Raw genomic sequence first — 25,286 nt, forward strand, 5'->3', positions numbered from 1 at the left:
GCAAAGGAGACGGGATTTAATGTGGTTTGACCTTACCTTCCTCAACGAACGAGATGAACAATAATCCACTATAAACGTAGAGAGCATGAAGAATATAAATACAATATATCACATGTATCTCAAAACATGCTATAACTACTAAAACCTGATATATCCCAAAATATTCTTCTTACATCCTTACAAAACCATCTCTGCAACATAACCCTAAAAAGTTATACATATCCTAAAAAAGATTACATTTCTACAAAATAATTACCTCTCACATTACTTTAAAAGCTAAAACATAATATATATTTATAAAATTGAATACTTGGTCACCAATTATTTTTATTTTATAAGAATTCTTGCTTAAAATAAATATTTATTTTATTAAATAAATCCAATTACCAAGAACCTTTAACCACTAAAATTACAATAAAATCCAACTTAATTATCAATTATAATTTAAATAAAAATATAACGAATTATAATATTTATAAATTTAATTTGTTTGTCTATATGCATCATATAAGTAACAAGATTTAAAATATAAATAATGGTAAAAGATATAACGTATATTCGTATAGAACTTAAAAAAACAATCTAAAATATATAAATTTCTTTAGTGATCAGTATCAACTTGGTTGAACTGAAAAATATAATTTGTATCATGCACTTTTAACAGATTCAATAGAACTTTAAAAAACAATCTAAAAGAAAATTATTCAATTCTTAAAGAAATAAAAGTGCATTGAAGTATGCTTGATTTTTCAGTCTGTGTGTACATATGACTTTGATTCTTTTGATATAAAATGCACATTTATATAAAAAAAAGTGTATTAAACAGGAAAAAGTAAATTTTAATTATTATTATTTCTATATAAAATTACTTTGATAAGTAATAAGATTTGAACTTTTTGTTATATAGTAAAATTTGAAGATTTCATGTGTTTGACTATGACTGTGTTCATTATTTTGAGTTGAATTGGAAATCAACAAGATTTATTCCCCTTGTGTTTTGTTTAATTATTTTCATCAACGTGGATTTAAGCAATTGGCGGGAGCATAAAGGTGCTGAATTGATTAAGGGCAGCAAGATTTAGTCAGAACACAAAACAGACATGGAGAAAGTCAAAGTCGCATGGATGACCGACGCCTCATTTCTCTCTGGGTTTTATACTCCATGTCGGAGCCTCGGAAATGGTCTTGAATTAATTCTTCCATCTCTTACCAGTCCATTGTGTTTTGACATTTTATTTGTTTGACTTTAAAGTTGCACAACGTTGCCCTTTTGCCGATCTTTTTATCATAAGTATATAAGCGTATATTTCATCGCATATTCCAATTTCCAGAAGAAGAAAGAAAAAGGATGGATGGGATTGAGATTCCTACCCATTTCCTTTGTCCAATTTCTCTCCAGCTCATGAGAGATCCTGTTACGATCTCAACGGGAATAACATACGATCGAGATAGTATAGAGCAATGGTTATTTTCATGCAAGAATAAGGAGTGTCCGGTTACCAAACAAACCTTGCAAGATGCTCATCTAACTCCAAATCACACTCTACGTCGGTTGATCCAAGCGTGGTGCACTGTCAATGCTTCCCATGGAATCGAAAGAATCCCAACACCTAAGTCTCCGGTTGAAAAAACCCAGATCGCCAAACTCATTAACGACGCCAGAAAGCTCCCTGAGATGCGACTCAAGTGCCTTGCGACCCTCAGATCAATCATGCTGGGAGGTGAAAGGAACAGAAGCTGCCTGGAAACGTCTGGCGCTGTTGAATTCTTGGTATCTATCGTCAACAGCTGTGATTGTACGTTGCTTGAAGTGGAGAGCGATGAAGGGCCGGATTTTATAACAGCTAGCGACGAAGCATTGTGTATTCTTTACCATATCAAGGTCTCCGGAAGCTGTCTAAAGAGTATTATTAGCAAAGATCTGGCATTTGTAGAGTCTCTATCGCGAGTACTAGAAAATGGTAAACACAAATCTCGGGAATACGCGGCGGTGATGTTGAAAGATATTTTCCAAGTGGCGGATCCGATCCAGTTGATCAACGTTACATCCGAATTCATTTCGCAACTCGTACGTGTTTTGAGTGATGACATGTCGCAGCAAGCCACCAAGACCACGTTGAAACTCCTTGCAGAGCTTTGTCCGTGGGGAAGGAACAAGATCAAGGCCGTCGAAGGCGGTGCAGTGTTCGTCTTGATTGAGATTCTCCTCCGTACCTCCGAAAGGAGAACATCGGAGCTCGCTTTGTTCGTGTTGTGTCATCTTTGTGGTTGTGCCGAAGGGAGAGCCGAGCTTTTGAAGCACGGAGCAGGGCTAACCATTGTGTCGAAGAAAATATTTACGGTTTCACATGCGGCAAGTGTGACGGCAGTGAGGATTATGTCCTCCATTTCTAAGTTCTCGGCAACGTGCAGGGTTCTTCAAGAGATGTTGCAGGTTGGAGTGGTGAAGAAGCTGATATTGGTGGTTCAATTTGATTGCAATAACAAGAGCAGGGATAAAGCAAGGGAGATACTGAGATTGCACTCTAGGGTTTGGAGGAACCCTTCTTGTTTACCTTCTCATTTGTTGTCTTCTTATCCATCTTGAGATTTATGCCCCTTTTTTCATGGACAAGACGATGGCGGCCGTTGATGATCAAACAAGATGAGATTCATCTCTGCGTGTCTCCGGCGGTGACCCTAGCAAATCGCTTCTGCCCTTTCCATTTGTTTCTGTGGTTATTGATATGGTAGTTGAATGTTCCTTCAAACTTCACGGTTCATAAATATGGGGTTTTGTTCATCATTATTATTTTTTCTTAGGCTTCTGGTCTTGAAACCCAAGTTCTAGCAATTGATTTTATAATAAAATTATAAACCCATACTCTTGTTTCAAAGGGACCAAATTTTCTGGGTCAAAATAAATAAAATGACCCATCAAGCCATCTTTGAATTTTTTTTATTAACAAGGTGCGAGCAAAACTTAATTCGACTTGAAAAATTAATTTTTTTTCAATTTCGAGTTATTCAAGTCAACTCGAATTATAAATTCAGTTTTTGAGTTCAAGTCGAGTTGAAATTTTGAATTTTCGACCTACTCGAAAGACCAAAAAGTTGACTAAGTATTTTGACAATTTTACGATTTAGTCCCTTGTTTCATTATTTCTTCAATTCCTCCTTCATTTTAAGTCCATTTTTTTACCAAATTTGAACCATGTGCTCCTAAAACATAGTATAATACATGTATACTTTCAATTCCACTTTTTGATAATAATTTTTTTTATTTTTCAATTTAGTCCTTCAATTTTTCACAATCTTGTTATTTCTACAATTCGTCATTTATTTTAAATCATTTTTTACCAAATTTGAGTCACATGCTCCTAAATCATAGTAGAATACATGTGTACTTTTAATTCCTCTTTTTTATAACAATTTTTTTATTTTTCAATTTAGTTCTTCAATTTTTCATAATCTCCTTATTCCTTCAATTTTTGATTCATTTTAAATTCCACACTCTATTCCAAAGGCCAATCGACAGAAACTATATCGGTGGCAATGGTAGTGGCCGGAAAGGGCGGCGGCAACGAATTAAGTTTAAGATTTGGGATTTTGAGTTGTTTTAAGAAAAGTTAGTTTTTTTATATAATTATCATATTTTTAATTTTTTTACAAATAAATTTCAAAATTACCGTATTGTGACATGTGTCACTTAACGGGGGAGTTAATGTTGTTGACAACCCGAGCATCTAAATGGGTAACGCTTGTAACGTTAGACACCTGGATCAGTCAAAAAATAGTTTAAGCACCTATTTGAGAAAAACGGTATAGTTTAGGCAATTATTTTAGTATTAATCCTATATTATAAAGAGAAAGAAAAATAGAATACAAGGGTGCAACAGCAAAAGAATTATAAAACCCTATCATATGAATAAATTTTAAATATATTGGGGTTTTATGCCGTTTTTTTGGAAGGTCGGCTGCCACAATACCAAGTAAGTTTTTCTTTTTGCTCATCTTTGTTTCTACTTTTGTTTTCTTTTTGTTTTTTGTCCCATGGGTTGGTTTGGTTGTTGAGAAAAAATGAAGTAAAAAAGAAGAGAAAGTTGGTGTTTTTCCCATAAAGTTGTGCATGTATTTGCTGTGGTCTGTTACTCAAGTGACCTGAGGTTTTACTAAATCTGATTTATGCTCTCCCACGATGAGTTAAAAGACTGAACTTTTTTTAATGATTTTCTCGGCAACCAAACTGATGAAAATCAACATGGACGAAAGTCTTGTTTTGGCAACTTGTGGTGCCAAACTTGTTTTTAGACATGTTATAGTTCAATTGGTTCCTGTCATCTTGTAATACACATATATGTGTATAAACTGCTGCCTCTGTTCTTTTCTGTTTTGGGAACTCCATTTTTTCCCCTGTTTTGTCTTAAAGAATCTCGAGTATATTTGTATTTAAGTTTTTCAAGGAACCCCTTGTGTTCTGCACCAGTCCACTTCTGAAAATTCCATCGATTCAGAATTTTGCTTTCATTTGTTTGATTCTGTGGTAATATTTCTACCTGTTTCAAATATAGCAAAATTTCTATTTCTTTCAGTGCCTGTGTAGAATCTTCATTAGTTGCTTTTTCGTCGCCGTCTGTTTGGCTGCTGGAGAAAATTTAGAGAGAGAAAAACAATACTAGGAACTTAGACAATTCTGTCCCGATGAGAAGTTGCATTTAGAGTAAAATGATGTATTTTATACCTTTCAGGTTACTAATTTGGGAGGAATGTTGCTATGAACCTGCACTGTCTGGACTCCAGAACCCGGAATTGCCATTTGTAGCACCGGAGGGCGGCTGCGGTTCTAGCAATCCCTCTCAGCTTGGTTGCCAACCATGGGACAAAGTTAGAGTGCTGATTAACGAAATGATGAATAATTGCATCCTTATCCTCAAATACCTAAGACACTTGTTAATGTCGTTTATCAGGTTGGTTGGCCGAGCTGCATTTACTGGAAATCATCAGTGGATTAATATGCAAACAATTACGCCATAGATGCTCAACCCCCAGATGTATATTACAAATTTAGCATCTAAAAATGGTTCAACATGGTGTTCTATCTCGATTAAGAAGAAATGCGGACTGTCATTTTATGTGATGCCCCGCACAGGCAAACAGGGATGTTATGAGGGTGGAGATAATCATGTCAATTGTTCATGTTTTGGAGCAAACTATGGAGGGCGGCAACGCTTTCGACTGCAACAATGTGATGGTTAAGCAACCTTTTCACCGAGATGCCTCTATACAAGCAACTAGCAGTGCCAGTAGATTACAGTGAAACAGCTTGCTGCCTGTTTATTCGGGCTTGGATATAATTTTAAGAGCGACCCCTTAGCTTTGCTTGCCATGACTAACATGCACTTTCTCTTTCAATGGGATTCTTTATATTATTTATTAAAATCAATTGATGCAATATATAATTAGACCGGTAATTATAAAATATCAAGGCTTTACTTATAATAAATTTCGATAAAATTTTACATATTAAAATCTAAATCAAAGTAAATTTAAAAATAACCTGTATAGAAAATAAAATTATATTTTTGAACATAAAAATTAAAATTTCTCGAAAATTTTACTTTTATCTATTTACACAATAAAGCAATGAACCTTTGTTATGGGCTATCATCACTGCTTATATCATTTGAACTTGAGTTTAGTCTTAGATAACTTACAGAGTTGGAGATCATGATTTAAATTTAGTTGGATTCGATATAAAAAAAATTATGATATAAATTATTAAAAAGTTATTTTGAAAGAAAAATAAAAGTATGTACGATACGAACCATGTAATTCAATCAGCTTCATGTCCGTACATATCTACACATGTACTCTAAGATCTTCACAACCGAAAATTGTATAATGTTTTACTGTGCTGAATTTCTTCTCTTCTACTTGTGAATTTTATCTAACATTTTCACTTAAAAAATGAGATATTATCTATTTATGATTTTTTTTTATTATTTTACTTAATTTCATACTCGTAACCCAATTTTCTTATTCTCAAGTTGCTAGATCCATTATTAAAAAAAATCATAGAACCCTAATAATTGAGATAGACAACCCTACAACCAATGATTAATTCAGGTTTGGTACATTGATTACTTTGGCGATAAGAAGTAAATTATATTTATGTATTGTTTACACTTTAGCCTTTGCTTTCCTTTTAGGTAATTTCTCTAGCTTTTTGGCAAATCAATTTTTTCTCCCAATGGCAGTTGTCTAGTTGTGGTATCCAAGAGATTACTTCCCCACTTAGATCCTCTGTTTTTTTTAAACCTTTTTCTCCTCACATTATCTGACCAGAAATGATTCCATTTTTTAAAATCAAAGTTGATGTTTGTGACATATTCCAATGTATGATCCGTGGGGCAAACAAAAAGATTAGACCTAAACTGAAGCTGATGCATTGTATTAACCAAGTTTTTTACTTAATTAATCATTTCGACCTTATCTCCCCCCCCCTCTTTAATTCGTACACAAAATTTCACATGTTTGTAAAAAGTACTGCAAATTATCATATATTTTAAGATGGTAAAATTTCAAGTTTAAGTTTTTTTTTTTTAATTTTGTCGCATAATTGAAGATTATTTTTCTTTCTGTAATTATATGTTATTGTGTAAAAGGAATATGATACAAAATATAATACTAATTTTACATGTATAAAAATATTAAAATAGAGTAGTAAATACGTGAAGATATACTTAACGTATGTTGTTAGAGTTTATCATTTTGAATATTGTTTAACCTGATCTGAAAAATTCTGATACGATATGTTTGATGATAAATAAATTGAGAGAAAGATATATGTGGTAGATGTACAAACTCAGGAATCAATATAATCTCACAATTTAATTAAGGCGTGATATAAAAAAGTGTCTCAATTATATATATTTTTTCATTTAGTTGCCTAAATTTTTTTCGGTCAATTTAAGTGCCTAATGTTATTATTTAGGTGCCTCGACCGTTAACGCCGTTAAAAATATATTAAATGACAAAAAAATTAAAAAAAAAACTTAAAACAATACTTTTTAACCAAAAAAACCTAATTTTTTGTCAATTTTTTAAGAAATCCTAAAATTTTGAAGCCCTATTTTCAACTCTCTTAACCCACGGTCGTCGTTGCCTTTTGCCGTTGTTGCTGTCCCTTTGCTATCGATCTGGGTGTTGGTTGTTTGGCCACCCACTGTTTGTCTTTGCCCTTTGTGGTCATTAACCTTCGTGAAAACAGCCTCCAACATTGGCAATAGCAACCTGCGTTCGTATTTCATTCTTCGACTAGATTGGATGATTCTACTTGTAACTAGGATTCTACCTGCAACATGCCAGCAACGTAGACGGCGATGACAGCGACAGTCGATGAGGGAGGATAAAGGGGAATGAAATTAGAATTTAAGATTTGAGGTATTTTTAATTTCAAAGAAATTAGATTTTCTAAATAAATATAATTTTTTTTAATTTTTTAAATAAAATGTTCAAATTTTAATAAATGTGAAACATACCATTTAACATATTTTTTTTAACAATCGTCATGATCGAGACACCTAAATGATAATATTGATAACATTAAGTATCTAAATTGACCGTACACAAAATTAGACACTTAAATGGTAAAATATGTATAGTTTAGATTTTTTTTGTATTAAATATTTAATTAAAGTTATTAATATGTACAATTCTTTATAAATATATATTATGTACAATTATATATGTGCGTATGATTCTAAAGCTTGATGCAATATTGCATTTCTACAATGTACTAAAAATTACAAGTAAATATTTATTTTATTCCCGTCAATTTTTTTTAGAGTTTTATGTGAATATATACGGGTGCTTAATGAGTTGAGCAGTTTGTGAGCAGCTCGAACTCTATTCGGTCAAAAGTCAGTAAAAGTTCAACTCTGGTTGACTCGACTTGAGACATTAACGAGCTGAGTCTAGTAAAGTCCAACTCGACTCGATAAGTTCGCGAGCAGCTCATTATTTTTTTTATAATTTTTCAATATTTATTTTAAAAAACAATTTCATTCAAAAATTACTAATGTACTAATAGATAATAAAAACATGATAAATAACTAATCTATTAATTTATAATATTAGTCATCGTCCCTCACCAATCATATTTTTAATTATTAAATAATATAGAAAACGTATATATTTTTAAAAAATAAATAAAGAAAAATTTACCAGACCCCTTCAATTAAAAAAATTGTATTTATGGGAAATAAAAAATATTTTAGCCCCCGCTATAATAAATTTCTAGTTTCGCTCCTGAGTATTAGTATATTTTACCTATAATTAAAAAAATAAGATAAAAATTCAGTGAGCTTAATGAGCAACGAGCTGAGCAACGGGCATAACGAGCACGAGTCGAACAAAATTATAAAGAGCTTAACAAGCAACAACTCGAGTCGAGCAACAAATTTTTTTAACGAAACACAAATCGAACACTGCCCAACTCGCGATCAACTAGCTCAATTAACACCCCTATGAATATATATGATATTATATATTTTTTACTAATTTACAAATTTTACTCATAATTACCCGTAACATATATGATTATTTATGTTATTTTTAGATTTACCAATAAAAAGACAGAAGACGTATAAACTTCCAACTTTTACAACCTGCCCAAATTAAACGTTCCAAATTAAAGAGGTAACGTGACATGTAATTTGAATCCAATCATGTATGTGTGTTTGTTTGAATGCTAGTAATTAATTGCTAACTTAATAATACAACTAGCTATAGGCTGTAGACATCAAGAGAGCCACTCTATTGGGGCAAAATTCATATCGCTATTAATTACATATGTTTCAATTTTTCACATATATAATTGGGTTATATTTTTCTTCGTGAAAATCGATGTTTTAGTATTATTTCACTTTATTTTTTTTACAATATGTTTATTTAATATTCCTAGGACTATAAATAAGAAGAGCATAACACAAACAATTAAATTTCTATTACTTTATATTAATTTGTTAAATTAGAAAAACATAGAGAATATCTTAACTTCATAAACAATTAAAATTTAAGAAATGTTTTATTTCGTTTATCTATATTATAATTACATAAAAAAAGTTAAAAAATATATATATATCCACAATGATCAAAATCCGATTAAGTTAATAAGATTCCATTTATTGGATTTACGAGAAACGAAAAAGGTTGTGGGGTCGGGACCCAAGATGTCTGCGACAGTCTGCATGGTTTCCCGTAGCGCAGGTGTTGTTAAGCCAAAAATCACCCAAATATTATAATATTACATATCAGATACTATTTTTTTTTTAAATTTTATCAATTTAACTTCCTTTTTGATATGACGCGTTACATGAAATACGCCTTTGCTTAGGTGGATTGAAAGAGCGTTCTTTGAAAACGTACCTTTTGAGGAAAATGTTGACATGACGCTACGTGAGAAGATACGTTTCTTAACAATGTGGGATAAAAGTCAAAATGTGTATTTCTTAACTTTTTTTATCTCTATATCTAATGAATATACTTATATACTATTGTTAAAATAAATTAGGTTAATATTTATTATTAAGGTTTGTATTAATTAAGATTAGATATTTTTTATATGTTAATATATGAATCTACTCATAAAATTAATATGTATTAAATTATGATGTTAATATCTATAGTTTTTATTTTTTTTATTTTTTAAAATGTTTTTAGGGATTATGAGGATCTTAGAAGTAGGGGTGTATTCGGTTCGGTTCAGTTTTTTTACTAAAAATTGAATCGAACCGTTATAAACGATTTTTTAAAATTTAAACCGAAACCGAATGGTTAAAAAATTAAAATATGTGAAACCGATTTTTTCGATTCGGTTCAGTAATGTAGTTTTTCATAAACCGAAAGATTTAGGTTTTTTTTGTATTTACTTTAATTGAGTATTTGGGCTTACCGCTTATGGGTAAGGGTAAGTGGGTAACCGGCTGGATTGACCCAAATTATTTATTTTGTTCAATATGGAACATAATGGGTTTTATATGAAAAATCCGAATCGAATTAAAATATTTAAATATTTAAACCAATCCAAAACTAAACCGTATAAGATCAATCTTAACCGAATAATTTTACTCGATTTGTATCAATTTTTTTATTTTCTCGATTTTATTACTCAACCTTACTTAAAAGGTGCGCTCCTTAAAATATATCTACCCATATGATGTAATATCAACATTTCTCTTGAAAGACCGTTTCAGAAAACGCTATTTCGATCCACCTAAGCAAATACACATTATCCGAAAGAGTGTTTCGCTAAAATTTGAGGAAACGAGATAAGTAATATTATAATATATGGGTGATTTTTTTTTATATATATAAAAACGCCATGTGCGCATGGGTAGAGGGGAATAATCCAAATTTGGCGGGAGCAGAGCAGTTGGACCAATGGCAAAGCGCCATCTATAGGACATACTATAAACCTGGATGGGAAAGCTGAAACATTGCACCATCCTTTTAATAATGAGATAAAAACAGAATAGCTCACAATTATTTGTTTTCCTTTCTTCTTCTTCTAAATTTAAAAATAAAATGGTTTTACACGTCACTGTCCTGTAATAATTCACTAATCATTGCTTTCGATTTCTCAACTCTTTCGGGTTTTGCAACTTGTTGGGTAACCTATTTTTCATTTTCCTTCTTTTCTTATTAATTTGTGTTTATTGGTGATTTTCTCAAAAAAAAAAAATCACCCTATAACTATATATTTTCCTGTCAAATACCGTTCAAATTATATTTCTCGATATAATACCATTTTACATAAAAGTACGCCCCTACAACGCGCTTTAAGTTGATCTGACGCCACGTAGGATAAGACGCGCCCCTTGTAGCATGCCTTATTAAACGTGTAAAAAATTTGTGTGTTATTTTTTTAAATATTTTTAAACTAGTGCCTAATATGTAATTAATTTATGTTATAGTGTTATATGTGTAAAAATGCAAACTTTATCTATTTATTTTTTTGTGATATTATTTTTAACAACAATTAATAATGTTTATTGACTTTTAAAATTAATTGATTAAAAATATTAAAATAAAATTTTAATTACAATTGAGAGATCAAATTAATTATTATTCACTTTTTAAAAAATAAATAAAAAAATAATAAAAATGAATAAAATTCAATAAAAATATAAGGTAAAGCTAAAAAATATCATATATTTATTTAAAATATTATTTCTAATATTAATTTTAAAAAATATAAAATATAAAATAAATATTAATTTTTAATTTTATTAAAAATGAATAAACATTATTAACTGTTTTAAAAAAATAATAATTAATGAATAATAATTCATTTGATCCCTCAATTGTAATTAAAAGTTTATTTTAGTTAAATTTATGATTGTTAAACAGTTGTAGGTGTGGAAAGCTACAAGAATCAAATGAAAATTCGATCGTACAAAGTCAATAGCTTAAAATTGTCTAACTGCTGTCTAAATATCAACTCAATTGTACCACGAATAAACATCCGATCAAAGAGTTGATCTTTTCTGCTCAATCTTCACAAAAACTATTTTGTCTCGTTATTAATTATTATTTTTTAACAACAGTTAATAATATTTATTTATTTTTAATAAAATTAAATTTAATATTTATTTAATATTTTTTAAAATTAATATTAGAAAGAATATTTTAAATAAAGAGATGATATTTTTAGCTTTACATTATATTTTTATTGAATTTTATTTATTTTTAATTCATTTTTATTGCATTTTTATTTATTTTTTTAAAAAAGTGAATAATAATTAATTTGATCTCTCAATTGTAATTAAAATTTTATTTTAATATTTTAAACAATTAATTTTAAAAGTCAATAAACATAAATAGATAAAGTTGGCCTTTTTACACAAATATCACCCTAACAGAAATTAATTACATATTAGGCACTATTTTAAAAATATTTATAAAATTAGCACTCGAGTTTTTTACACGTTTAACAAGGTGCGTTGCAAGGGGCGCGACTTACCCCGTGACGTAAAGCGCGGTGCAGGTAGCGCGCTTTTTTGCAAAGAGTGTTAGATCGAAAAATATAAACTGAACGGTGCCTAATATGGAAATATATAGGAGTTGGGTGATTTTTGGAGAAAATCGCCCTGTTTTAGGCGTCGTGTGTTTAAATTTTATCTTTAATTATTTAATAAGTAGATTTAAATAATTATAAAATTTAAGGGTTTTGTAGTTAAATTTATTAATTTTAAATTATAAAAAATGGACCTCTCTTATATTTTTATATGCAAGTAAGAAAAAGAACAAGTAAAATAAAGATTTGGAAAGCGAGCATTTTAATTGTGGGCCTTTTACGCCAACTCCATTTCTCATCAACTAATAATTAATATAAAATAATATAATAAATAATAAAAAAAGGAATGCTGTAAAAAAATTTCTTCTAAAATTTAAAAATATTTAGTGAATAAATATTACGATGATTACATTATGTAGCATACATACATACATGTTATGTTCTGTTTGTTTTAAAAAAATATTTTATAAAATTTATATTTATAAAAATAATTATTCAAGATGTTTTTCGGTTAACTACAAACCGTGTTGTTTACTTATTTAACCGCCTTCCCTTCACTCCCTACAAAACTCGTAACTGAAAAAGAAAACCAGCTTAAAATTTGTTATCCTTTGTTTCCTGCTATAAAAGTCAAGTGAAATAGCAAGCTTCAGAGAACTCAAGAGCAATGAAAAAGGAGGAGCAGATCGTAGACGAAGATTTCTGTGGCTTTGACGGATAATGATTTTCGATTCTTTATCTCGTTTCGGTTCGTTATTTTGATTTGAAAGAGAGAGAGAGAGTAAAGAAGTAAAAGCAATGAAGTCTCGAATGGAGCATTACGAGATCATGGAACAGATCGGCCGTGGCGCTTTCGGCGCTGCCATTATCGTTTACCACAAATCCCAAAAAAAGAAGTAATTTATAGTTTGTGACTTTATTGATTTTTTTAATAATGTGCTTCATTTTTTGTTGAATTTTTGGTATTTCCGTCTATGATTTCCAGATATGTATTGAAGAAGATCAGATTGGCGCGGCAAACGGAGCGTTGCAGGAGATCAGCACATCAAGAAGTTAGTTTGATTTGTTTAACTAATTTAATCTTTAATTCTAAACAGCTCAAGTTTTCTGATTTATAATTTCTCGTGAATTTTGTGGAATGTAGATGGCACTAATATCGCGAGTTCAGCATCCTTACATTGTTGAATTTAAGGAAGCTTGGGTTGAGAAAGTAAGATACGATCGTACGATTCTACTTTTTTTTTTGGTTAGATTCTCGAATCTCCACTTTTACTAAAAGCTTGTTGAGTACTTGACTGCCCTTTTTATGCAGGGTTGCTATGTATGCATTGTTACTGGATACTGTGAAGGTGGAGATATGTGAGTTTCCAAGCTTGTATGTTGAACTTTAGTTCAGATTTCAGAGCCTTCTGTTCTTCAATATCTGCAATTTTTGAAATGTGTAGATATTTTTTTCATTTTGTTGAACAGGGCTGAATTGATGAAAAAATCAAATGGGGTCTATTTCGTCGAGGAGGTAATCTAATTCTCTGCTGATTTTACATTTAATAAGTTAATATTTTCTTGAGTTATGCCTCCACGTTGTGCAGAAACTCTGCAAGTGGTTTGCACAGCTTATTCTGGCTGTTGAATATCTGCATTCCAATTTTGTTTTGCATCGGGACATAAAGGTATGTTTTTTAAATTTATACTAGTCTTTATATTAGTATCTTAATGATTTATGGGTTGACTTTGGCACTATCTTATCAGTGTTCCAATATTTTTCTTACCAAAGATCAAGATGTCCGCCTTGGTGAGTTCGTCTTATCCCTTTTCTTCTTGTTTTCTTACAAGTTCCCTCTCTCACATTTCATCCTTGAGCTATATTAGATATCCTACGTGATTGCACATCTTTATTCTAAATTTCATTTCTGGTCTTAACTGGTTCAGGGGATTTTGGACTTGCCAAAACTCTAAAGGCAGACGATTTGGCTTCCTCGGTATGTACCATGTAACGAAATACATTTTTATATCCCTTGTCTTTAATCTTTTTCAACCACTTCCAAAGATGGAAAATATCTTGGTCCTTTTCTTCTACGTTAAGCTTATGCTACTAAACTCAAATGGAGCTTTGTTAATAGTTGTGTTCTGTTTGCTGATACCTGAAGTTCCCTGTACATTTTATGGTAATAGTCTTGCATTGAAGCACGGTACTAATAAACTATCTGATTCATAAAATGCTCCACTAGTTGAGGAATTGATACAGTAGAAAATTAATTTAATTTGTTGATATAATATGGTGTGCCACAGCTTGGAGTTGAACACGGTAAAAATTTTAATGTTGGTTGCTGAGAACAAATTGTTATTAATAGTCAAGTGAATAATTATAATCAGATCAGCCAGATTAACATAGATAATCACCTTTTTCTTCAAGGAAATAATTAAGAGAGAAAAAAAATAATTTGTTAGCTCTGGGATTGATAGCTCTGTTGCTGAGAAATTATACATGTGTGCAACTTCCGGTAACTAGTCACAGGAAGCTTACATTTAACGGAAGGGGATATGTATTTTTGAAGGCCCTCAATTATTAGTTTAAAATAAAAGGAGCTAAAAGTTGCAGAAGGATATGCCATATCGGCCATAAATGTCCGAAGACTAACAGTATCTATTAGGTTAGATTTGTACTCCTCAATCTCCAATCCTAATACTTGGTACATTTGGACGAAGCCAGTTGGGAGCAGGGAGTTGAAATTTGCATCGCAAACCTCCAACGGTAGGGGTAATGCCAACAACCACTAGTCCACAACTAGGTTTCTCAGACCCTTTTATTGACGACCAACTGTACTTGCACCTTTTTCAGTGAAGACAAAAGTTATATACCTTTGATATCAATTATTTTTTCAATTGTGTATTTATTCTTCCTTACATAAAAATGTGCTAGTTATTTGTAGCTTCGTTGCAAGTTAATAGTTGTTTTATACATGGCACAGGTGGTTGGAACTCCCTATTACATGTGTCCTGAACTGCTTGCAGATATTCCTTATGGTTTCAAGTCTGATATCTGGTCTCTAGGTATGTCTTTTCCGCAAGACATATTTGTATAAATTTTTTCCCCTGACACATTGCTTCTTGTTCAACAGGGTGCTGTATGTATGAGATGGCTGCTCATCGCCCTGCTTTTAAAGCTTTTGTAAGAGTTCTTACATTTATTTTACTCTAATTTGTTTCTTGTATTCTGGAGTGAGCTTACAATAACCCTTCATTAGATCTAATTTTGGCAAGTAGCTTGTATTTCATAATTTTCATTTGATATTATATTAAAACAAGGAAATTGTAAGATTTATTTTATCTTCTTGTGGAAAATTCACCATTAACAAATGTAGCAAACCTTTGTATCTGTTGTTTATCTTAATTACGAACAAGTACAGCCCTTTTCTAGGTTCATAATTCGGAGGTCTTCTACGGAAGTTGCTCTCAACCTGTTATTAGGGGCAGCCTACTATCTTACCTCCCCCTTACCCCATTACATATGGGAACAAGGGACATCCATTTTTTCTTTTAAACATTGCTTTCAAAGTGCTCATATTTGTCTGCTTGAATGGTTTATATAATGTCCCTAGGTCTTCTGTGACCGATAATTTTAGGCTTTCGATTAACTATGTAAATTATACAATTTGATTCAATTAACTTCTGTCAAACTTCCTGTTCTAGGACATGGCGGGGTTGATAAGCAAGATAAATCGTTCCTCTATTGGCCCTTTGCCTTCTTGTTACTCTCCATCCTTGTAAGTCTATATATGTGCATTTTAGAACTCCCTGTTGTTTGTTTGCACGATGACCGAGTGGCCCACGTGATTTTTTATGCTCTCCTTTTGCTTTTATATCCTTGTTTTTTATTCTTTCATCGAATGTTACTATGTATGGAGAAAGTTAAGACATCTTAATCAAATTAGTCTTCTTTTTTTAATCCTTTATAAAGCTCAAAGTAAACATGATTATTGCTTAATCCTCTGTCAAGTAATCAACTTCTCAGTACATGATGAATTGTTTAACGTTACACACACAGGAAAACACTTATCAGGGGCATGCTAAGAAAGAATCCAGAGCAGCGACCAAGTGTAAGAGTTTCTTTTGGCACAATTCTAAGAATTCTACACCTGCCAGACTTCAAATTAACAATTCAAAATTTTCATCTTGATTAGGCATCAGAGCTTTTGAAGCACCCTTATTTGCAGCCTTATGTTGATCAGTATCGTCCATGCTTCAGCTACCCTTCAACAAATTGCTCCTTGAAGAAGCATATTTCCCCTGGTCGTGAATCTTCTGTTACTAGGAAAAATATAGCTGAAAGTCAGAATACTAATAGCTCGTGTAGTGATAAGGATAGTTTGCTTTCATGTGACAGAAACGCTGCCACAATGGCTTCAAATAGCAATAGCAAGGCCACTGACACAGATTCAATTTCTAATGATGAAGGAAGTACTGAGCAGCACCTGCCAAGTGAAGAAGAGAATAGCCCCATTGTTTTCACAGTCACAGTTGATGAAAAAGGAATGACGAAACCTTCTTATGCAGAACAGGGATCAAACGTTCAATCCAAGCAACCAAAGATCATCAAAAGTATAATGACGGCTTTGAAAGAAGGGAAAGTAAGAGAAAATGGTTTCCCAATGAGAGGCAGCCGTACAAAAACTGCAGGTGGATCGACTCAAAGAAATAACGTAGAAGCATCGCCCAAAGTTCTCAAACCCCCTACTCCCACTCTGGGTTCAAAGTCTAATGCAGATACACTAACTGTGGCTTCAGCAAGATCACCATTAGATTCCACAAAAAGGATACCGAGATCACAACATTTGAAGCACCAGGTAAGACTGCCACCAACTGATTCTATTTTAATCTTATTCGTTATCAATACCCTCGCTTATTTTGCAATATTCTTCTTCCTAGTTACCTTTAATTGAATCCTTCCCAAAGGCCAAACCTGGATTTGAAGGGATTCCTCATCCTGCACCTGGAAAGCATGTCGCTGAAGATGTACTACATTCCAAGCAAATGCAAAGGACTCTTTCCGATGTTGCAAGAAGATCATCTATTACCGGAAGAATGAATCATGCTGAAAGTGATGTTTCAAACGTGCCATGTAACGTACCAAAGTTGGGATTTCATGAGATAAACCAGGAGCGTGAGGTTATTCCTTGTCAGCTGCCCAACGGTTGCCTTAAAAATGCTTCTAGGGTGGTAAAACCCGAGATAGCTCTAACGGCAGGTGCCAAGGGGGTTGAAACAGATAGCAACAATTCTGCTTCATCTTCAATCTCAATTCAACCATCTGAGATGTGTGATGATGCGACAACCTCTTTCATCGATATGACAGAAGAGGTGCATGATCACGAGAAAAACACCCACACAAAGAGCTTGGAATCACATCCACCATACAGCTCACTTTCGCTGAAATCAGACACGCCTGAGGTTCTTTTGAGGGAAAACCACGGGTATGATCATAAACCAGTCATGTGTTCAAGTGAAAATTCTAGTCCAACCAAGGATCTTCATTTTACTTGGGTTGATGCAAAAATGAATCTGAGTGTCCCTATGGCCCTTCCACGCCCTGTTTCTGAAGAAACATCTGTTCATAAAGATGATTCCGCTGTAAGCTGGACATTTAGTAGGGAAGATGCTCCATTAATCCAGACAAATAGTGTCGATGATGCTCCTTTAAGCGAAATAAATACTAGGGATGATGTCCATATAAGCGACCCTAGTTGTAGGAATGACAACCCAATTAGGAGGCCGAGAAGCAATGATGATGCCACCATAAGCAGATCAAGTAGAAGAGACGGTGCCCTTATCTACAGGACAAGTGGTGAAGATTGCCCCATTCTCAGACCTAGTATAGAGGATGAAACTCTGGAAAACAGACCGAGTAGCAGAATAGATATGATGCTCCAGTCAAATCTTTGTTCTGCATCCAACAGTGATGACGAGTTGACTGTTATGGAACTTCTCTCATCAGTTGGAGGAAATATGCCTTGCCATGCCACACCAATTTCATCTTGCCAGGAGAATTCACTGCCAGCCAAAAGAACAAATGAGACTGGCCCAACAATTGAAAAACCAGGAGCGACCTCTTGTCCTCCCGTTCTTGATGATGTTATACATGTTATAAGGCATAGTAGCTTCCGTGTTGGCGGTGAGCAGCCGGTGATGGAAAAAACAGAAAGGGGTGTGGATGTTGGGGATTTCATAAATGTTGTGAGGGATGAATTGGACATGAGAAACATGACGACTAGTCCAGTGAACCTTACGTCATCAAGTTGCTCTGAAGCTTTAAGTTCAAAATCAAATGTTTCGGATTATGCCGCGGGTGTTAAGGAAACAGATGTTAGAAACCCCATTTCCCCAGCGGAGACATCAGAAAAGGGAACATTGGATATCAAGCCTGATAGGCAAAGGGCAGAGGCACTTGAAGGACTTCTAGAATTGTCAGCAGAGTTACTGCAACAGAATAGATTGGAAGAGCTGTCAGTTGTTTTGAAGCCTTTTGGAAAAGACAAGGTGTCCCCTAGGGAGACAGCTATATGGTTAGCCAAGAGCATGAAAGGACTGATGCTTGAGGACTGTCCACGGAATTCATGAATTACTATTTTTTTTATCCTTCTCTTTCAAATATTCCAGGGTGCCTTTCCAGTGGATCGGAGCTAAAAGTTCAGTACCATACCAACAAACCGCTTAGCTGTTGGTAGAGTTCATGAATTATTTATTTCTGGGGTGAGCTTAGTTTTTTTTTCCACGTTGCCGTTCTAAGTGTTGGCTTCTTAATTAACCATTCTTATGTCTACCATATGAACTTTTAAAAGAACAGAGATATTGTTTTTTCAGTTCAGTTCTGTAATTCTTTCAGTGCATCCTGTTATAGTACATAGCTGACTTCTTGTTAAGACAAGTGATTTACGTGTGGATATATGCTATAGAATGTATGTATGATGCAACTTAAATCCAAACAATTCTATTGATTATAGATTTTACAGGGAATAGGCAGAGGCAGCTTTATTTCCTAAAACAAATACACTTAATGCATCGCTTAACCACAAATTACAAATACCCTAAACTGGAAAAACACCATCAGTCGAAACCTGATGCTGATATATTATAGACAATCAGATTAGGCTCCTTTTTCATTAGTTTCTTTCCCTTCCTTTCTTGGCTTGTATTATCAGCGTCACACGCACACAGTTTTGCCGTGCACTTTCTTGCAGAAAGGACTTGGCCTTGGATCTGGAAGCCCACGGCTAGCTTTCACTGCACAAGTCAACGGTAGTCATTTTAATACAATACCAAAACCAAACATATTTTCATATTCTACACGTATCCATCATAGACTATTGTTATTATTATAAATCAGATTCATTTTAATTTAAGGGTAAATTACACGTTTAATATCTAAATTATTATTTTCATTTCATTTTAATATTTAAATTTTTCTATTTAAAATCATATTTAACATTTATTTTATTTTTCAATTTGATATCATCCGTTAAAAAAATTAACATGTGATATTTTTAAAAAAATTTAAATATTGATGTGATGTTATTTTGTGATTATATGTTAATATTACTGTCAAATTTTAATGACAGAATATTAAACTAAAATATAAACAAAACATTATAAATACTTTTAAGAAAAATAAAATTTAAATACAAAAATAGATGGAAAAAAAAAACTCTTTTAAGTATGGTATTAACGGCGGGGTAGTGATAGTAAATGATTTGATCTTACTTGTGGCAACTAGTGGTCGAGCCGAGGTAGGAGCGGTGAACATAGCAAGAGTAGAAAGCAAGATAATGCAAGCTATCAGAAACGCCTTCGTTTTGGACCACATTTTGATTCCAATTTTGTTCTGTAAACTCCGCTTCCATTTTATAGGCACTTCTAAAAATCAAAGTCCCAAGCTATGCTAATATTATAATATTAAATGTTAATTTCATCACCTAATTCATTTGTCCACTAACTAAACTTTTTTCAAAATAATACACCAAATCGATTGATTGGGATACAAGATAAACAAATTGTATTTAGGGTGCGTTTGAATGTGGATTGTGAGATACTGAGGGGGAATTTTTTTTCGGACTATGATTTTCCCGTTTAGATTGTAAAGATTTTCAACCCCTGGTAATAAATCATTCTTAATAGTGACATTTTGGGGGTTTATTATCGGGAATGTGATTTCCCTCAATCCCTTAGGTATTTGTCATTTCTCGACGTTTTGGATTAAAATGTCCTTAAAATAATTTTTTTCAAAAATATTCTTCTTATGTCGTTGAATAAAAAAATTCTACGAAGGTTAAATTCCAAATTTATTCTTAAACTATTTTAGATTTACAAAAAAAATCCATAATTAGAATTTTATATGAAGTTTAAGGGTTAAAATAAAATTAAATCCTTTCATTAAACCTATTTATCTTTTAAATTTTGTAAAAAAAATTATATAAATTTTATGAATTTAAATTTTTTAAAGAAAATATATAAATTAAAAATAGTAAAATTATATATTTTCTATGATCTTTTATACAAATATTTTTATTTGAATATTTAGAGTTCAACTTGTTAAAAAAAATAAATATATAATAAGGACAATTTGGTAAAATATACATTCCAATAATCTTTTATTCATTTAACCAAACATTGTAATCTTACATTCCTGCTAAACGAATCAAACACAACAATGCAACATTCCTAGTAATGTGTTAGGTAATATTACATTCCGGTAATCCTATTCTCGAAGGTAATGCTACATTCCATGAACCAAACGCGCCATACATCGTCATATGGTATATCTTAAAATTTAATATTTTTTCGGGCAATTTAATTACCCTTAAAGGTACATGGTAGTCAAAGGGTGAGTCTTTGCTCGTAATGTAAAATATTGATGGGAAAGTGGAGAGAAATTTCATTTTTTGAATAAATTATAGTGATAGAGTGATGATGAAGGTAAGTTGGAATTAGTCAGATTATTCATAATCTTTAGTCATTATCAGCTCGTTGAATCATATCAAAATTTTGGTATAAAGAATTGGATAGTCAAAGTTACCTTCATCATCACTCTATGACTAAAGAGACCGAGTTGATAATGACTAAAGATTATGAATAATCTGACTAATTCCAACTTACCTTCATCATCACTCTATCACTATAATTTATTCCTTCCCACTGGGAAAAAAATGAAATTTCTCTTCACTTTCCCATCATTATTAATATCAATTAAAGACTTGAAGTAAATTGCCACTACAAAGGTGATTAAATTAATCAATTGATAAAAACATATTCAATTGATGACAGTATCCGTTGGATTTTATCAGAATATACGAGAGCTACCTTTATATTTATATCCATACTATCATAATTTAAATTTGTTGAATATCGATACGAATCAGTTATCTTGGTGGTTAAAGCAATGAGTGTTATTCTGAAAGGTTTCTGATTCTAGCATCATATATTATAGGATATTTGATTGTTCACTGTCAGATGATTGAGAATCTTTTAAAAAAATATGTTGGATTAAAATCTATAATTATGGGCAATATATTATTATCGTAAAATATGACATAAATTAAGTTACCAATTACGTTATAAAGTCATAAAGTATTAGAAGTTTCATGGAAATAAAAGTGTAGATACTATTAAAGTTGTATTTATAAATTGATGAGAGACAAAGTTATAATCGTATTTACTCTTATCCCCATTTTAGAGTTTGTACTTAAGAGAGTTTTATCTTCTTTGAAGATCACAACAAAAGAAATATTTAAGGATTTTAACCTATCAATTAATTCATGTACGTTTCCGTTAATCTAGTATTTATTTTATTTTCGATGATTTAACATGATTAGATCCTGATTTGTTTTCATAATTATTATGGTTTGATTTTAACAAGATACAATCATTTTTAGACACCTAAATTAATAAAAAAAAAATTGAATATCGACTTTCAAAAACAGAATTCGAGATATAATTAGAGTTTAACTTTGCTTCACATTTCAACCATCTTTAAGTTTTCCACAATTATAACTTTTGTTTTCTTCCTTAATTTCTCAACACCAATTTTTAGCTTTGGAAAGAGCAGCACTTAACTAATAAAAAATGAGGTAAATTACACGATTAGTACATAAACTATCAGTTTTGGTCTATTTTAATATCTAAACTTTTCATTTTTTTGAACCATACCTAAAATTTAATTCTTGTTTCATTTTAGTACTCCATTCAAAATTTAACGTTAAATTTTGAAAAAATTGAAAATTTAAGTACTGATGACAAAAGTGATAGTTTAGGTACTAAAAGTGTTAAATTTTTAACAGTGAGATACTAAAATGAAATGAAAACTAAACGTTTGGTATAGTTTCAAAAAAACTGAAAATTTAGAAACTAAAAAACTGATGATTTAGGTAAAAAATGAGAGCCAAAGAGTAGTGTTTTAAGGTAAATATTAGAAGCAAATCCCATTTCATGCTTTTGCTTGCAAAAGTTGATGGATTTTTGGCGAGGCGTAATAATAAGGTATCACCCAGCAAGACTGCACCCCAAGATAAGATTGCACCAAACGAACACTCATTCTGCACCCACCCACCATATGCCAAGTTACACCCCCTATTCCCAATCATAGACATACGCCGAATAGATTTCCACGTTAGATTAAGTACTTTTACATTTAAGCATAACATATACAAATAATCATTAAATTTATATAGAATATCATAACATAATTTTTATAATCATTTAAATTTAAAGAGGTCCTGTGGCTGTCATCTCCAGTCCGCAGCGGGCAGCGCACAACGATGGCGGCCCAGGACTGCGGCCACCACGACGATGATGAGCAGCGAGTCAAGCGCATAACAATAGCCATTGTGGGGTTCTTCGTGGTTTTCGGCATAGTTGTGTTCCTTGTATGGGCGATCCTCCACCCCGACAAGCCCCGCTTCATCCTCCAAGACGTCACCATCTACGCTTTCAACCTCACAGCTACAAACTTACTTCAAACATCCAAATCACTGTCTTCCCACAACCCCAATGACAAGATCGGCATCTACTACCAAAAACTCGACATCTTCGCATCTTACCATAACCAGCAGATAACCTTACCCACGCTGCTACCCAGGACCTACCAGGGCCATCTCGTCGTCACCGTTTGGTCCCCTTTTTTTATACGGCAATGCGGTGCCGGTGGCGCTGTTTCTGGAAGAAGGGTTGAGCCAGGACTTGAATACTGGCATGGTGATGCTCAATGTCATGGTCTACGGGCAACTGAAATGGGGAGTGGGGACTTGGGTTTCGGGGAGGTATCAAATAAACGCCAATTGTCCGGCTTATATTTCCTTTTCCGATCGAACTAAGGGAATCCAAGTTGGTTCGGCTATGAAGTATCAACTTGTTCAAACCTGCACCGTCGATGTTTCTCTCAACTAGTTCGTTTATTTTAAGCGTATAATAATCATGTCAGTTGGATTGGTTCTTGTGCAAAACTAAGATGAGAGAATTTTTTTAAATGGAAATTGTTGGTAAAGATTTGTGTGCTTTTACTACACATGTTCCTTAATCCTTAAAACAAATAATAATATTTTTTAAACTTGGATAACTGAAATAATTTATCTACAATATTGCTATTTTATCACCTAAAAGCATGTTTTGGATCATTTTCCATGGATGTATGGCATTAGTTGCCAACGTGAAACAGTAAAGATTGGCTAAATCAAGTTAAATTTAGATTACTTATTCTAATGGAAATGGCAACATTTGAAACTCGAAATAGGGGTTTCTTTAAAACTTTCAAGAGTCAAAACAACACTTTGAGAAATCTTTCAAGACCCAAAAGGCCAAAATTTTACGCTTTAATGTATATTATATATAAGGAAAATGAAAATGAATGTTAGAACAATATGAATATTTATATATATATATATATAATGCTGTGAATTTAAATAGAAAAGGATATAACTGTCCAATGGGTTTAATTCATTATGTATTTTAGTTGGCTGATATGTTTTATTAGTAACGTGAAAAAGATAAATTTTATATTTGTTAGATATTATTTTTATAGGCATAGTGTAACAAATTAATCCTAACGTTTGATAGTATTGTCAAATTTGTTCTTATTATTTTTTTGGAATATTTTACCATTCAACGTTCATTTTAAGGGAAAAAACACTACGATAGATGAAAAATGTCTGATGTTGACCAAGCACGTACAAGTGAAGAGATATCCTGACGTGGCTATCCATATCATGATACATGATGACGTGACACTATCACGTCAATTTTTTTTAAATAAACAATAAAATTATTATTATTATTATTTATATAATTATTTATTACCCATCAGAGGGTGAGACTAGTGTTGGTTTAAAGGAACTATTAAAAGGTAAACTATATAGGAGGGGACTTAAACTTAGGAAAAAGGTGTGGAATGGCATGGCTTTTGCCATCAGACCAAGCGAATTAGTTAAATAATGAAACAAATCGTATTTAATATATACTTAAATTTGAATTTAATGAAAAAAAAAGTTAAATACTTGTTTATAATTTAACTTATATCTTCTCATAATCTTATTTCCTCGTAACCGATTATTTCAAAAATAGTAAAGTTAAGGGTTTTGTTTCCCCTCTCAATTTATTCAAATTCATTGAAGCAACAATTTTCACTCAGTTACGAAGATGAATTTTCTTATTTTCCAATCAATTATTCCCAAAATCGTATATTTCAAATCTAGTTTGTTTTTTTGAATCAAATTATCCACCATTTCTTTATTTTCGAATGGGTTTTCAAAAAAGTTTTTTACAATGTTTGGGTTTGTGCGAGTTTCAAATGAGTTTTATAGATTTTATGAATGAATTGTGCATAATAAGGGTGTTCAAAAATACATGATCCTGTTGACTCCAACCTAAAAAACAGATAATTTTCTAAAAATATTACCTGACCTGATCAAGTACCCGACTCATTATTTTTTGGGTAGTCGGGCCCAGTCTAGGCTGATTTTTTTTATAACCGGGTACCCGACCCGATAGTATTTATATATATATATATATATATATATATATATTCAGCTTAAATTATATTTTTATTTTAGGTTTATTAATATTTTTATCTTAAAATTAAATTTAAATCCTTATTTTTTATTAGATTTGTATTATGTTCTTTTAAGTTTTAAATTTTACAATTTTTTTTATTGATTTATGAATATGAGATTCGAACAAGATCGAGATT

At 32.0% G+C, this 25,286-nt stretch overlaps 2 protein-coding genes, 1 long non-coding RNA gene and 1 pseudogene across 3 annotated transcripts; 3 read left to right on the forward strand and 1 right to left on the reverse strand.

Moving 5' to 3' along the window:
• The first annotated feature begins 1,345 nt into the window (after window positions 1-1,345).
• LOC120194010 (E3 ubiquitin-protein ligase PUB23-like) lies at window positions 1,346-2,617 on the forward strand. The gene has a single exon (XM_039196414.1). It carries the CDS (start codon window positions 1,349-1,351, stop codon window positions 2,585-2,587), a length of 1,239 nt encoding a protein of 412 aa, XP_039052345.1. The 5' UTR covers window positions 1,346-1,348; the 3' UTR covers window positions 2,588-2,617.
• A 10,239-nt stretch (window positions 2,618-12,856) lies between these two features.
• LOC120194253 (serine/threonine-protein kinase Nek5-like) lies at window positions 12,857-18,890 on the forward strand. Its single transcript, XM_039196618.1, has 14 exons — window positions 12,857-12,954; window positions 13,044-13,110; window positions 13,203-13,268; window positions 13,371-13,417; window positions 13,529-13,574; window positions 13,648-13,728; window positions 13,808-13,850; window positions 13,988-14,037; window positions 15,028-15,109; window positions 15,178-15,227; window positions 15,749-15,822; window positions 16,104-16,155; window positions 16,240-16,902; window positions 16,985-18,890. Exons 1-14 carry the CDS (start codon window positions 12,857-12,859, stop codon window positions 18,671-18,673), a joined length of 3,108 nt encoding a protein of 1,035 aa, XP_039052549.1. The 3' UTR covers window positions 18,674-18,890.
• A 137-nt stretch (window positions 18,891-19,027) lies between these two features.
• On the reverse strand, window positions 19,028-19,912 carry LOC120194256. The gene is made up of 2 exons (XR_005522955.1): window positions 19,814-19,912; window positions 19,028-19,336 (listed from the first exon to the last, which is right to left on the reverse strand). It is a non-coding gene; the product is annotated as an uncharacterized LOC120194256 (long non-coding RNA).
• Window positions 19,913-22,863: 2,951 nt separating this feature from the next.
• Window positions 22,864-23,491, forward strand: LOC120194255 (annotated as a pseudogene).
• The last annotated feature ends 1,795 nt before the right edge of the window (window positions 23,492-25,286 follow it).

This window comes from Hibiscus syriacus, unplaced genomic scaffold (assembly GCF_006381635.1).
Source record: "Hibiscus syriacus cultivar Baekdansim isolate YM2019G1 unplaced genomic scaffold, ASM638163v2 tig00116997_pilon, whole genome shotgun sequence".
Classification (NCBI taxonomy): Eukaryota; Viridiplantae; Streptophyta; class Magnoliopsida; order Malvales; family Malvaceae; genus Hibiscus; species Hibiscus syriacus.